At 40.5% G+C, this 16,198-nt stretch overlaps 3 protein-coding genes across 3 annotated transcripts in view; 1 reads left to right on the forward strand and 2 right to left on the reverse strand.

The window, feature by feature from the left end:
- Window positions 1-3,175: 3,175 nt before the first annotated feature.
- Window positions 3,176-11,660, reverse strand: ewsr1b (EWS RNA-binding protein 1b; the record flags this gene model as incomplete). The annotated part of the gene is made up of 15 exons (XM_079222038.1): window positions 3,176-3,538; window positions 3,705-4,064; window positions 4,160-4,286; window positions 4,438-4,548; window positions 4,667-4,796; window positions 4,878-4,993; window positions 5,451-5,480; window positions 6,057-6,094; window positions 9,278-9,440; window positions 9,549-9,808; window positions 9,892-10,087; window positions 10,510-10,663; window positions 10,966-11,017; window positions 11,151-11,190; window positions 11,645-11,660. 15 exons carry the CDS (start codon window positions 11,658-11,660, stop codon window positions 3,502-3,504), a joined length of 1,830 nt encoding a protein of 609 aa, XP_079078164.1. The 3' UTR covers window positions 3,176-3,501.
- Window positions 11,661-12,737: 1,077 nt separating this feature from the next.
- Window positions 12,738-15,050, forward strand: rhbdd3 (rhomboid domain containing 3). The gene is made up of 5 exons (XM_079222104.1): window positions 12,738-13,121; window positions 13,208-13,591; window positions 14,003-14,129; window positions 14,239-14,454; window positions 14,602-15,050. The coding sequence occupies exons 1-5, from the start codon at window positions 12,959-12,961 to the stop codon at window positions 14,768-14,770; spliced, it is 1,059 nt and encodes a 352-aa protein (XP_079078230.1). The 5' UTR covers window positions 12,738-12,958; the 3' UTR covers window positions 14,771-15,050.
- Window positions 15,051-16,058: 1,008 nt separating this feature from the next.
- Window positions 16,059-16,198, reverse strand: part of emid1 (EMI domain containing 1) — a gene marked incomplete at both ends in the record, with an annotated part of 50,339 nt that continues 50,199 nt past the window's right edge. The window contains one exon of the mRNA XM_079222596.1: window positions 16,059-16,192. Within this exon, the coding sequence (XP_079078722.1) occupies window positions 16,059-16,192 (134 nt within the window). The remainder of the gene's footprint in view (window positions 16,193-16,198) is intronic.

Below are 16,198 nucleotides of genomic sequence, written 5' to 3' on the forward strand. Positions count from 1 at the left end.
GCTCGGATTAATCAATAACAATGCGTATTTTCACCGTTATTTGATCTAGAAAAAGTAGCCTGAACATTAATTACAGCTGCCAAATAAATGTAATGGAGAAAAACATTCAAACATAGCCTTAAGGAAGGGCTTGTTGCACATCAGGTGTGCACGCATTAATGTACTGTCTGTCCTGCCTGCTTATTTGTGCATTTGTCTTGTTTAGTGCTGATGTGTTTTATGTGTGCTTATACCGTAGGTACCCTTTTATTTTTGCTTTGATCTGAATTAGTTTTGTCTACACGTTACTGTCTATCGACGAATCTTAGTTGCATTATGTTATTGGAAATTTTGTAATTTCAGGCTGCCATCAAAACATCTGGCCAGGGACAGCAGATGAAAATTAGCCTCTCTGGATAACTCTAGGCTCACTTACAGTGTTACTGTTGATTAGTGTGCATTGTCCCTGCAAAATAAAAAAAATAAAAATAAAAAACTGTGCTTCTGTATTTGTAAGTACTGTCAAATACTATCAGGGATAGGCTATGTATTGCTCATGTTTCGTTCATTTCATTTCATGATGGTGTTGCATTGGTTTGCACAAAATGTTAAAACTGTTCTACTCTAATAACAAATGAGGAATGACTTGGTATGTGTTTTCATTTGCTTACCACATCATCAGGCTTCTAACAATATAGTCTCTTAATAATGAAGGCTCTGTTTGGTCTGGTTACCAAATAGCCTAAAGGTCAACACAGCTAACATCTCAGCATCACAAGACGCCCACTCTGTCAAGCACAATTAATTCAGTATAATCAGATCGATGAGCATAGCATGTGATGTGTTAGTTAACCTTTAACAACCTTGTCTAAACCTCATGTTTTGTAATGACTGTCCCAAAGGTTTGAAGGAGGCACTGCACAAGTTAAAGACATCCCAACTGGAGAAAGCAGGTAAACCCTGGAACAGCACGAGACTGGAAATGATCAAGAGAGATATGCAGTAGATGGATCGTGTTAAACAGTCTAGTCAAACAGAGACAAAGGAGCCAGTTCAATAGCACATGATCTTCTGTGTACTTGTCCGAAAATGTCACACATTGCACAAGATAACAAGGTGCTACTTCAGTGTTGCATTAACTCAGGAAGAAAACGTCTGATTTCTCTAGTTCTTCTCTATCATCTAAAAAATACCAATGGCCGGAATGAGAATTCAAGACCAGACGGCCCATTCTTGATATTGTGGAGGACGAATGGTTTTACAGCTCAAGGTACGGTTTGAAACTATGGGTCACACTTTGGTGGGCAGACCTGGTTTTCAGGTTTTAATGGCAAGTTAAGATTTAGAAAAACATCATGGAAACTGGCTCGGGGCTGTAAAGAAGTGTAAAGAAATGGGTAAAGCCTCACAGCCAGAATTCCAAGCACATGATTAGAAACGGCTTTGGATCCTGAGGAGTCTTTCAAGACAAACTCTGCTAAAGTTTCTAATGTTTCACAATACTGCTGAAAGCTTATTCTGAAATTTGTTGAGATGCACAGAACCGCGTATTTTTCATCTATAAGTTTAACTCTTCAATTGTATATAAATATATCTGGAATTTGTGTCCTCAAGAACTTCTGACTGGGCGTTTCAAAGTCTTTTCCACCGCCTCATTTCCCCTCTGACAATCTATTGGAGCAGCTCTTATACTCTCATGTGTGATTGTTTGAATTTAAAAAGAGGGATGTGTCTGTTTAAGAAAGAGAGGGAGAGAGTAAAAAAGGAAAGGAGGGGGTGGAAGTGAGAGAGAGAGAGAGAGAGAGAGAGAGAGAGAGAAGGTGGGGGTTGATGAGATCATTTTCTGGGCCTGGATGAATCAGCTTTTCTGTCGGTGAAGAAAAGAAAAGAAAAAAGAAAGAGAGAATCCAGCACTCTATTAATCCACACGAACAACCGCCCACAGTAAGTATTTTAAGATGTCAGCTGTAGGATCATTCAGAGGGCTGTAAATAAAATTAAAAAAAGACACAAGCCTCAATTACGGCACCTCAATAACATTGTGAAGTGAGACAGCTTCTACTGTACAACGCTGTTAACAAGAAAAAGTTGTTTGGTCACTAAGAAATAGAAGATACTGCAAAGGATGCAACCTACTCTCAACACAATATTTAGTCAGAATCCTACAGGTAAGGCTATCTAGGGGTAACCCAGTAGGTGTATGAAAAGAAAACATGGCAGGAAGATGGTTTTGATGTCCATATGTCGACCAGATGTACAAAATTAAATGTACCAAAGACACATCTGTGATTAATAACAACCGATGATTCAACTCGATTGCCTTTTGGAGAACACTAATAAAAAGAGCAGCAATGAGGTCAAAGCCTAAATGCAGTTAGAATACGACATAAAAAAACAAAAAAAGATTAGTAAGAAAGTAAAGTTGTTTACGGTATTTTTCTCTGGTTTAGATTTTATACCAGCGCTAAAATCAGCTCATTGTGTCTTGGTGACGTCAGTTTATAATATTGCTGTGTATTGGAGCATCAAGTCATGGAAAGCAGAAAACAAGTTACTATTTTGGTTGAGACAAAATCTTACAGGTAAAAGTACATTTAAGTCATGAGAAAACACTTGAAACTGTATGTCATTGTTGTTTTGCATAATCAAGATGGCATCATTAATGCAAATCACCAGAGCCAGACAGGACCATTTATGTCAGAACTACAGCACTTAGTTTCAGTTCAAACTGCTCCAGCTATTGGCAACCAAAGTAACAGCAGCAGCAATGTAGACCTGCAGAGGTGTGCCATCTACAGACAAGCAATGTACAGTAGAATAAAACAATAAAATGCTGCATTACTTTGAGTCTTAAATGTCAGATCGCTGATTCCTATTACCCTGAAGTGCTCTTCAGAATATGACAAAGTGAAATTATTTCTCAGGTTCTTCAATATAAGTAAGTCTGTAACTGTTTTTATTCTTGAGACACCCATAATAAAGTTGTCCTACATTTCTGAAAGCTACCACAGAGGAATATGATATATATGATTAACAAATCTAAATCATCTGTGGTAGAAGCATTGACTAAGTCTTACGTACAAGACTGCTTTCACAATGTCTACAGATCGTGAATTTCAAAGAGACTATTCATAAATCTGTTCATTTCCCTGCATGACTATTTTGTAAAGATTATTAAAACTCAAAAACATCAAATCAGTAAAATTTTATTTTCCAATTTTGTCATCAAACAATTGCTAGTCATGGGAAAAGGGAAGCAATTATGGTAACAAATGAAAAAAAGATTAACCATTTTACAACAATGTCAAATCTAATCAGCACATTTAAAAAAACAAAAAAACATGCACAATACAAGATGTGGAATAAACATGGTAGACTAAATGAAAAAAAAGGAAACTGGAGTTGAATGAAACTGCACAGGATGTTTGAAAGCAGCTCTATAACCATTGAAATATGGAATCATAAATTAAAAATGATCTTCTTAAAAATCAAATTCCACAAGAGGAATAATCAACGAGTTCTTCAATAGGGTCGCTCTCTGCGTTCCTGGCGATGGTCTCTGATGACAGAAAGAACAGAAAAGTAGTCAGTTACATGTTTGCAGCGTCAGGTTTTGACACGAAATTCTGGTCATTTATCTACTTTTGTAATTGGCTTACATTATGGTCTTGGAATTTTTTCGCCAAGAAAAAGCAAAAAAACATTACGGTGAGTCTTGATCCTACCTCATATCCATCTTTCCACCTGGTGGGCCCATTCCTCTTCCACCTCTGCCACCCATGCGGTCCATGGGTGGTCCTCCACGCCCGGCTCCACGGAAACCCCCCCTATCCATTCCACCGCGTCCTCTGAAGCCACCACGGTCTCCCCAACCTCCACGGAAACCTCCAGGACCGCCTGGGCCTCCACCTCCCGCTGGCCCACCACGGTCCATGCCTCTGCCTCCACGCATTCCCATTCCACCTCTGCCTCTATCACCTCCACCAGGGGGGAAAGGAGGGCCGCCACCGCCTAACCCTTCTGGTTTGGGTGCTTTGCACTGGTTACACTCCATCCTCCAGGCAAAGTTCTGGTTGCCACAACCCCTGTGGACACAGACCATTAAAACACACTATAAACCAATCTTTGGTACCAAAAAAAGCTCCCAAAAATAGACACTACACTATGAAGTAATACATACGGGTTTGGACACTCCCAGTCCCCAGCTCTCTGCTGCATGTTGCCTCCTGTGGGTCCACCTCTGCTCATACCACGAGGACCACCACGTGGGGGGAACCCTCCACGTTCTCCTCCACGGCCCATCATACCTGATGAGAAAGAGAACATATTGTTTAATAACGAGCATATTGCCATCGTTTTTATACATTATTTCTGTTGAGTGCCAGACAACCGTTTAACCGTTTCTGCAAGTTTGTCATCTGAAGCAAGCCCAACAGAAACAAATCCTGCTGAATTTACCTCCACGACCCATCATACCATCTCTCATGGGCATGCCGCCCCTCATTCCACCCATCATGGGCTTGCGCCGTGCCATCGACACCTTCAGCCTTCGACTTTGGAACTCCTTTCCTACAATTAAAGATAAAAACAATTCACAAGGTTATATTACTTGAGGGAATATTTTCAGTTTGGAGTCATGTATTAGGTATTCTGTTCAGGTCTGATGTGCACAGCCAATAAAATGCACCATCAAAATGCTCCACAGCTGCTTTTGCACAGATTGGCTCCTCGTAGGAAAGGGTGGCATCTCCCTTGGGCTTTCCGGAGTCCTTGTCTGTGTATATGTTAATGGCAGGCTGGCCAAGTCTGCGGTTAATCTACACAGAGAAAATAACGTACATTTAGTTCCAACATTAGTTATGCGTACGAGAACATTTTAAGTGAAGAGCTATTTTTACCCTGATCGGGCCAACATGTTTAAAGAATTCAGCCATTTCCTCCAGGGTAGCCTTCTCAGTCAGTCCTGTGATGTAGATTGTGCTGTTCTCAGAGTCATCCTGCTCTTCAGGTCGTCCTGCAACCAATACACACAAAAACTGTAAATGCACAGTAAAACAATCTTCCTTATACTTCAGGAAAAGTATTCTGCATAGGGAGGGAGTTATAGTAGGGCTGGGCGGTATGGCCAAAAATTCATATCACGGTATAAATATTTTTAAACAAGTAAACACATTGATTCCATTAACAGCACCAGTCAACTAGACATTGTCAACAGTCAACTAGACAGCAGGCAGCAACATTGACTTTTTACAGTTTAATACTGGGAGCGCAGTGGAGCTACTTACCTGTCAGTGTAACTGGGTTCAGTCATCGCTGACGGCACATAGCGCACCAACAGTTGTTACGTGTAACCACCGGTATGACGGTATATGAAAAATTCATACCGTATGGAAATCTGAAACCGGTATACGGTTCAAACCGTATACCGCACAGCCCTAAGTTATAGGGTGTCGTATAAAATGACTACTCACCCATTTCACGCTCGTCACTGTTCATTGGTCCTGTAGTCCATCATTTGAAGGGGAAACAGATTGAGAAAAGTCAGTGCGTGAAACCAAAGTTCAGTGTACAACACCTGAAGAGTACTACAAAAGATAACCCAGACACTCCCTTATAGATGCTGCCGGCCACATTGGGAAGTTGAAAATGGCACCTTATGGTACACCACATTCCCCACGAGTGATATATTGAATTGAAAATAGAACACCTCAGACCCTTTGGCAAATAACTGTGTGTCGTTTGAAAAGCCTCAAAGACCAGTAAGAAATCCTCAAAAAAACCCTGGAATTCGGCTCGAGATTTGATAAAAAGCAGTAACACACATTTGAGTGGAAATTTGTCTTTAACCTGTCAAAAACTCATTGTCAAACCATAAGCAGTGACTGAATTATACCAAGTACACCAGAGAAAATTGTCTCAGGCATTGAAAAAAAAAATAAAAATCCAATATTTTCATATATGTACATGTAAATAAATTTTGCATACCACAATGTAAGACACATCAATACTCGAAGCATATTTGCTTAAAAAGTTTAAGGCTTTGAAAGGACTAACCAGTGTAATACGCGTTAACTTACCACCAGGCTTACTGAAGCCACCTCGTTCTCCAGCGCTGCTATGGGGGAATAAATGGAGATATGAAGGCGACTTCCCTTTTACAGCCACTTCCATGGCTCGAGCAAAGTGGCTTGATTGAGGGAGTAATCAAAACATTCTAACTAGCCCAACAGCAACTAAGAAAATCCCCCAAATTATAAAAACACAATCGACTTGAGGGGATGAAAGTATTAACTATGTGCCATTCCTTAGCTAGCCGAGTACAACTTCAGTGACAGTTTTGAGTAGCGGATACAGTTCTGCAAAATTATATTAACGAATAACATATCTTCACAGCCTTTGAAAATGTGACAAAACCCAAACATTTGTACACTGGTAAAATATTTCAGATGCATTGATGGCATAGCTGTAACTAGAAACAAGCCAGCACCCAAATACTTTCTTCTTCTTTCTAACAAAAGGTTACAGCTGCTGCAGATTTGTACAATTGTAAAAAATAAACAATGCATCTGAAATTTGACATTCAGTGGTGATCACATTCACCAGGTAAAAAAATAAACAATTATACAATTTCTTATGACAAAACACCAAAAAATATATTGTTTACAGTGTTTACCAGGGTTACGTTAAATCAAATACAAAGACTTTCATGTTAATTAATATATCCATCATGCTTATAAAACCACCATCCTCAGTTGTTGAAAAAAGGCAGACCCCGACTCTTTGTTTTAGCTCCCTCCTGCTGCTTAAGCTGGCGGCTCTGCACCGAGTACAGATACATTTTAGAGAATAGATGGGTTTAAATGGCTCTCACTGTTACCTGCACGGTATAAATGTGACAAAGCATGTTAAAAAGTGATCAAAAGAATGTGATCAAACATTTGTATTCCAAACCACAAAAACAATTTCAAACATTTCAAAATGACATGATGTGCCCACTTCCCCCCAGAACACACAAATATACCTGTGCAAATCTAAAATTAAAATAACTATAAAAGATTTACGTTGTCTCAATTTATTCATTTAGTTAGGGTTGTATTCCTATTTATGCAATTTGTAAATGCTTTCTCATTTACCTCTACTTTAGTAACACTACACTAGCTTGATTAGAGTGTTGTATCATAAAAAGCTATGCCTAAAAACTGTTTGTGTGTATGTATGTGTATTAGCTGCACCAAAACCAGAAGAAAGAAGTCATAAAGAACTATTATTATAATAAAAGAGTTTAGATTGGTGTACCAGAAAAGAACATACCCTTCCAGACCCAAAACTGAATGTTCAAGAATGCTGGGGGGAAACGTCTCTTTCCCAAAACCAGATCCTAAGAATGAAAACCTGTCATGTCAAAGATCTATATTGGCAATTCAAAAATATTATTTTTCAGATTTTAGTTCAACAGCCGTGATAACCAATCTAAACCAAAACAATGTACCGTACAACCTCTGCCACGCCCCCGGGCCCGTCTCTTGGTAACCCTTCAAAATCCTATTCAGGGCATCCTATCTCAGTTCAACTGATTTGGGGTTGGGTCAAACCATGTCTGTCTACAGAGTATAGAAAATTATGAGCATCGACATGGGACAAACTGCTCAAATGTCAAAGATGCACCAGGAGCAAAGTTGATATGGCATTTCAATGAGGGTACCAGATTAAATGTGTCACAGACCTGCTCAATTGAGTTAGAGTTCCACTATCAGGAGGGATACACACAATTAAAAAAAAAAAAAAGTATATTACACCTGAACACCAGTTATTGTAGTAAGGCTGAGATTAGACTGGAGCCCACTAGACCAAAACCCATTGACTGAATGCAGCTCCACTAAGACAATTCCCAGAGCACCTCTAAAATATGGTTATGATGACCAAATATACTGTGTTTCCCCATGTCTTATATCACTACTTGTTTTTCTCCCTCCAACTATATGTCACGGTGTGACACCACAAAACACTGCCAGTACATGTCTGGCAAATAACAGTGGGTGCGGCAGAACATTTTTGCTGGATTTTTATATTACGTGCTCTCAATATTTTGACCAAAACACATTTACCAGTTCATTTGTCTTTTTTTAAAGCTTGGATGGATATTGAGACTTTGGTAATCAAGTTTTTAAAAGATTAAAGTGATGATTATTATCTTTTATGACCAATGTGTGCTACGAGCTGAAAATGTACTCAGAAACTTGAGTGAAAGTAGTTAAATGTTTTTTGTCTCTCGTAGTTGATGCAATATATTACTAAGAGCTGGCAGTACATTGGCATATTTGACTGCCATTTGCGCAGTGCAACTTTAATTTCATCGGGACAGTCGAAAGAAGACAAATACTTATTGCCAGCGACAGGCTCGTAAAAACCCAACCATAAACTGATCACACCATTGAATGTATCCACAAGTAAAAGGGGTGAAAAAACGGCAACAAGAGGAAATATATTGACCCAAATATAGCACTTGAAAATTAGTTTTTGAAATGCAGCAGAATTTACTGCATGAGACCCGTGTCTATTTAAAAAGATTATGTTGTACGGTCTTGCAGGACACTATATTTTAGTATCATTTTAGGTATTTCAAGCATCACAATTATTGGGGGAAGAAATCTGCATGATTTAGACAACCGCTAATTGCATTCTAGTATTTGTAAGTATGCCACAAATTATGCACCAAAGTGGGAAAGTGGTTTAAAGGGTGCTGTTGACCATGCGTGTTTGAACTCTCCTTAGGGAAACCTTATTTGAGAATATGTGTGCAAGATATTATCGCAATAAGATTCTATCACATTACCTGACCAAACATGAAGTAATTTCTGAGTTATCCTAAAACTTTGATATGACTGATAATCAAATGTTCTAGAATTTAAGCTGTTTAACCTAAATGTTTCTGCAAAGCTCTGTTCAAAATCAACTTTAATATATAAAAATAAAAATCTTACCTTTGGCAAAATTAGAGGCAGGGCTGAGAGAAACGGGATGAGAATTGCTACAATTGATGCCAACGTTGGCATTGACTACATCTTCCATTACAAGCCTCAGGCTTTATAGGGGAAACTCACAACTTATCAGCATTAAGTGCTTAAAAATCAAGACCATCTCATAATAATGAGAAAAAAAGTTGCCGCAATTACTGAAATGTTACTATGAATTACTCCAACTGTTTCCGATGACCCTAGTCTCAGCCCTGCCCCAAGTGGCCACAGGACCTGTAAAGTTAAAATACATGTGAGGTTGAGTGGTAAGGAGAGACACTTACCCCATGCCTCCACGGCCCATGCCTCCACGGCCACGGTGCATCATTCCACCACGATCAAAGCCATCCCTGCCAGGGCCCCTGCTGTCCCCTGACCCTGCGTACCTTGAAGACTCAGAGCCAGAGTAACCAGAACCTCCACTCTGGCCATCCTGCCTGTAATTATCTACATAACAGGAGCAAAAATCCATCAGTGTACGTTTACAGTGACATTAAGACAAAGTGTATCAATTAAGATTAGAAGCAGCTATTCTGCGAGGTTGAGCAAACTTACTGTAATGGCTGGACTGGTTGTAACTAGGAGGTCCACCTTGCTGGCTGTACTGGCTGGCTGGCGGCTGACCATAGGAACCAGAAGCCTGGGGAGGGTAAGCAGGAGGAGCCGTTTGCGGCTGCTGGGTCTGCTGTTGGTAACCCGGCTGCTGACCGTAGCTAGCCTGCTGGGCCTGGTAGCCAGATTGTTGCTGACCATAAGCTGCTGGCTGGGAGTAGCTACTTTGGCTGTAACTGGCTGGCTGGCTGCTAGTGTTGTAACTGTCAAACAAAGACAGAGCAGAGTGAAATGAGCATATCCTTGTTGAATTCACTTATTTGGCTTCAAGCGGAGGGGTACATACCTCTGTGGTGCAGTGGGAGCAGCCTGCTGGCCATAACCAGGGTAGGCCGACTGGGCAGTATACCCTGGTTGAGAGCCATAAGATTGGGAGGCGGCTGGAGCAGCAGCAGCCGGAGTGCTGTCATAACCACTGGCTCCGTAACTCTGGGTTGACTGGGAGTAGGTGTTAGTGGTTGACTGGGCAGCAGGATAACCGGCTGAGGGGAAATAAATATATTTTAAAAAGTGTTATTGGTGCGACAATCATAAAGCAAAAAATTGAGGGAAATTCTGAAATGACAATTAATTATACTTGAAGGGTCGTCTTTCAAACAAACACTCTAGGCTGCAATTCCAATCTTTAAAAAAGGCAATGTTTGTATGCATTTTCCATTGAACATCAGATTTGCATTGCCGAGATATACAATAATTTAATTTTCTGATTTGGGTAGCCAGATTAAAAGACAATTGTATCTGATTGCAAAAGGACATTGTACAAATAGTATTGCATGCACTATGCATGTTTAAAACCAACACAACCAAATTTTCTTTTGGCTAAATTTGGTCTTATCCCACCCAAAGCATGTAGTTCCAAGCAGAACTCCATACAATTGGTCAACGCTCCTGTTTAATAACCAACCTGCTGCTGGCTGGGCATACGAGGATCCGTACTGTTGCTGCTGCTGCTGCTGCTGCTGAGTGTAGCCTCCAGCAGCAGGTGTTGTCTGAGTGTAAGTTCCATCAGCAGCGGCAGGTTGGGCATATGCGCCATAACTCTGTTGACCATAGCTCTGCTGAAAAACAAAAATCATGATTTAGTTGCTCGGTAGAATAAACATCAATTTGGACTAATCATGCAATTTCCACACTGCGGGGACTAACGGATTACCTTATTTGATATGAAACATATTGATCATTATACCCATACTGCTTCCTCTTCAACTGGTGTAAGCAAGATGTGTTGTAGCTCGTATTCATACAATTAAATGAACAAATTCAATCTTTAAAATGTACATAAACCATTAAGTTAAAACGATAACCTCGACTATTCCAATCATAACGGTTGCTTTTCCTTCCATGTTGACGTAAATCTCACCTGTGCAGACTGCCCATAGGTTTGTGCGGGCTGGGCAGCATAAGCAGCATACCTGTAAAAACACAAATGGAAGTTTTACAACCTACTTCCAACAGTAACACCGTGTAGTCATAAACCCATTCAACGAGCATTGCACACTCAGACATATACAAGCATTGTATTCAATCACTTGATTAGGCTCTTACCCTTGCTGCGCAGTGGTCTGACTGTAGGTGCTGTAATCTGCTAAAGGAAAGTTACACGTGTGTTAGCCAACAACTGAGCCTTCGAAGAAAACGGTATTGGCGCGAGCAGCGATGCTAATGCTAGCAGCACGCTAGTGAACTGTTGTTAGGTCGCCATTTAGCTTCGCCGATGTAGGTTAAACCTTTCACCGAGCAGGCGGCGCTTCAACGAGCACAACGACATGTAGGATTAAGCACGCGAAATAAACATTTTGATAATTTTGTTAATCTGGTGTCCATTATCTATCAAAAGGAAATCTCCTCAAAAAACAACAGGACAAGGCCTTGTGTCGAACGTTAGCGCGAGTAACGCGAAACGATATTTGAACTTACAATCAGACAAATAGATTATATCGGCACAATCTCTTTTAAAATAAACCAAACCACCCAATTGCTTAAGTTAAATCACAGATATTCATCACAATATGGATACAATTTCAAAATTCTCTACTCACCCGGAGCCGACGCCATTTTAGTGTGCCTGTAGAAGACGACTGGACGAGTCTGGCTGCTGGAGAAATGTAATTCTCTTTGCAGGAAACAAATCTCGCGATAAATACGAAACATCGCGGGAACAGCGACGGGTCCGTTGAATAATCGCTTTCACGTTTCATTTAAAAAACAACCTACAACCAACTTACTATACTATGCTATACGATATAGTATAGTCTTGCTTACACAAGTTAAAGAGGGAATTATGGTTATAATGATCAATATGTTTCATGTCTTCTTATTAATGCAAATTAATGCAAATACTAAATTATGATTTTTTTTCTTTGTTTTTTCAGCTGAACTCTGGTCAATCGAATTCTGGATACTATATACTATACTATATATTATAGTAGGAGGAGAGTGGAAGGAGAGTGAAACGTTTATAATTATGGTAAAAGGTTCAACCAAAGGTTCACTACATCTTTGCGATCTAATGTGATCTAATGTGAACATGATGTCCCTCTTCTTTTTAAATAAAACATTAGGCACATTAAAAAAAAAAAAAAGGTGTAGCAATCATTAAACCCGTCGACCTCTAACTTGGGAACCACTGGACTGAACTACCAAAGGTTAAACTCACTTTGTGAAATAGTTTGACAACATTTTTAATGCAACATTTTAACTTGTGGTGTATCTATTAATACTTTAAATTATTCTGTCTGAATACTTCTTCCAAAAATGGCAAAAGTACCAGAAGCCTATAGTGACATCTTCAAATGTCTTGTTTTGTCTGACCAACGACCAAAGATATTCAATTTATTATCACGTAATTCAGAGAAAATCAGAAAATCCTCACTTTAAAGAAGCTGGATTCAGAGAATTTTGTCTTTTAAAAAAAAAATAAAGGACATACAAGCTGAATCGATTATCTAAATTGTTGGCAATTCATTATCGTTTCACCACTTTGTTGTATGATTCACAAGACAGGCCTTGCAGTGTGAATGTGGCTGTTTCCTATGCAAACGTGTGGCAGCTTGTCCAGCAGGTGGCAGCAATGCGCCCAACTTGGGTTGGCCCAGTAAAAACGAAGAAGAAGAAGAAGAAGAAGAAGAAGAAGACCACAGTTTAGACCTCAAAATGAAATGTTGTTATCTAAGGACATTTATTACTAATGCATTGAGGAAATAGTTATGTTACACCCACAGGCCTATTGTACATACTGTGGCAGAGATGCGTTGACAAGTTAAAATATGGAGGGTGCTATAGCTTGTTGTTGTTTGCCAGAATTATCCCACTAAAGTACAAGTAAGTGGAGAAACTACAAACCATCGTAAACAATGCTCAATCGTATATTGCCAGCATGGTTTTGGTTTGGATCGGATCGCCCTGGATTCTGTCTGGGGACATCTTTATTGACAACACTCTCGCTCCTGGTGTATGCTGGGGGCATCCAGGCAAGTCTCACCGTCGGTCCAGGTGGAGACTTCCCAAGGCTCAGAGGTACCTGTGTATTTCACGGCTCTCATACTTCAGTGACCCAACCAACGCATGTAACGCAGGCTTGTCTCATGCCCCCCTCCCCTCAGATGTGTTCCTGTACGCCTTCAGTCACGACGACGTGCCCTCTCTGCTGGTCAGCGTGGCCCTCCTGCTGTTGGCTGGACCGTGTCAGGAGCGACGCTGGGGGACAGTCGCCTTTCTCGCCCTCTCCATCCTGACGATGGCCATATTACCTCTCCTTTACACCCTGGTGATCTTTGTCGGTGGGGGTGATGCGAGTCGGATCTGTGGTTACTCTGCCATCCAGCTGGCTCTGTTTGCAGCGCAGTGTCGTCAGGTGGCACAGAGGAGGCTGCTGAGGTGTTTGCCAGTCTGGTTTCTCCCCTGGCTTCTTCTGCTGATCGGGCTGCTGCTGCTGCCCGGAACACCGGCCCTGCTCCACTTCTGCACAATATTCATCGGACACAACTGTATCCTTTCCTGTCATTTCATTTCTACTCAAATATTTTCTCCCAACAAACAAACAACACTGTGCTGTATTGACATCTGTCTCCCTGTCCTGTTTGTTGTGTTGAACTTGTAGGACTTTTTATTTTATTACATAGAAATTGACATCATGTAATCCCTAGCCAAAGGGATTGAGAACACCATTTTGGTAATACTTTTCCTTTTTTTTTTTTACTGTAGTTAACCATGACTAATAACTTTCCGAATATTTTTATTCATGGACACCCTTTTGTGTATGTTTTATCTCAGGCTTTGTGATCTAAATGTAAACTTGTGATGACCCATAGTAAAGGTGTTTGATTTGAAATGTGCCGGCCCCTCCCTCGCCAAATCAATTTGGACTTCTTTTTTTTTAACACTAATGTACCGCTCAGATCAGCAGTCCTTCATTGGGATGTTACAGGAGCTGGAGGAGGCCGGGGTCTTGGACTTCCTTCCTGATTGGGTGTATGTTCGCTCTTCTGCCAGGTTGAGATTGCCCGTCTGCATTACCTCACAGAGGTGGGATTCATCTTGTTTACGTCAAAAGTCTCACTGAATATTTACATTCACCACCTGCATGCAGAGGCAGATTTCATATGTTTAACCTAATCTGTTGTCATAGCTCTAGATCCCTTTCTCAGATGATGCCTGCAGCTCAATCGAACCACCACCCATGGGTGGATCCAGTGCCTGCCTGGATAATGAAAGAGTCTGCTGCACTGTCTGAGGCCGAGGTACTGGAAGACCAGATGCTAAAAGCAGGAATACTGGCCTCACTACAGGATATTCCTGACAACCCTGATGCAAAAGTGGAGGTGCCCAAATCATCAGTTTCCTCTCTGCGGTTCGTAAAATTGAATATCTTAATATTTAATATCTTTATGTGTAGCATGTTGCATTTTTTTGTAAAACTCCTTATTCCTAACTAAGTACAGTTTTATTTATGTGATTTCAAGTAATTATTTGCTAAAAAACCTTTGTTTCCTCTCAGACTCCAGCAGCTGGAGAAGATGGGATTCCCCACAGAGAAAGCTGTGGTGGCGTTAGCAGCCTCAAAACAGCTAGATGGCGCCATTGCTCTGCTCATTGATGACAGCATCGGAGAACAGGCTGTGGTGGTATCAAAAGGGAAGAGCCCTCTGCTGCCGCAGAGCACCTAGTCCACTCCTGTGGACTGGAACAGGGGTTGCTCTTGTGCCGTAATCTGGACTCAGATTATGCTTGGGTTTTGCTGAGCTTTATTTTAAGATTTTCCCTGTGGGCTACTTGTAGAGCTAATTTCCAAAATGTATGGGAGGAAGAAAGACTGAGTTGTTCTTTCACCACAAATGTGACTCAAATCAAGTGCAGACGCAAACTTGACTGCTTCGGAGACACTTTCTTTATCAGCACATAAAATGCACACTGGAGCATGAATACTGCTGTGTTGTTAACACAAATAAAGAGACACATGTTAAAAAAAACAAGGGGCATTATTTTATTACATCAATCTAGACAGGATTATCTTTACACAATAACACATTTGCAAGGAAACGAAAAGTTGAATGAAATATAAAATGGTTACACAGCAGCATACAAAACAAGACATTTTAAATAGTTTCACAATAAGTTTGATATAAGATGAAAAAAACAATCACGTCTTTTCATCAGGACAGTTTAAGCCGTCAACAGTGGTAAAAATATGTTCAAGTTCCATTAACAGTTTTGCTATTTCTTCTGTGTTTTAAAGATCTTAAAATGGACAGCTAATTGCAGAGATGTTCAAAATTAGTTTTCAGAATACAACATAACACCAGAAAACTACAAATTACTGTTAGCAACACATATTTTAGCTAGAGTATGCCTTCATCTTTTAGTGCACTACATACAATTGAGTTAAACAAAATGATTATAACAAAACGAATACTAGAAGAGGTTTGTTTGTGTACTTGTGTCCTGTAAACTGTACATGCTCAATATACTTAAATAGTGGAATCTTTTCAGATTGCAGTTACACCGTGTAAGTTATAAAAATGCAACTCCAGTCTATTTTCTCACATCTGATTTCTCCTTTCATTGATGACTCTAAATTACCCTTATTTTCCGGAACTTTTTGTAGCTCGAGACGCACCACAGAATATTCTTATTTTTTTTCAAACATTAAACATCTTCACTCTGAGGCCTGACTTCTGGAGCCAAAGACACGAGACACAGAAAGCTGTTGTGTGTGTTAGGTAAAGATAAGTGTTTGGTTATGGTGATGGGTTGGGGTCAAACTAGTTCTCAGGTTCCCGATGGAGGAGGGTATTGTGGAGTATCAGTGGAGTTTCCCTGAGGTGTCCCCATCCTAAATCTGACGGTAAAGCCCAGAGAGGGCATCAGATAAAGTCTAAATCTGATGACGGTCGATGAGACCCATAGGATGGGGAGTCAACCCAGCCTGTGATCCTCAGGGTGAGCGGGAAGGGGCTACTTCCCTCGAACCTTGGTGTTGGTGGACAGAGGAGAAGCAAGTCGATATGGAAGCGCACCTGCTCGCTTATCTCTGTAGAAACTAGGGGAGGCTGTGCCAAACGGTCCGTCCCCAGACCCTAGATCAGGCTCTGTTG

The sequence above is a fragment of the Taurulus bubalis genome (assembly GCF_910589615.1).
Source record: "Taurulus bubalis genome assembly, chromosome: 8".
Lineage (NCBI taxonomy): Eukaryota > Metazoa > Chordata > Actinopteri > Perciformes > Cottidae > Taurulus > Taurulus bubalis.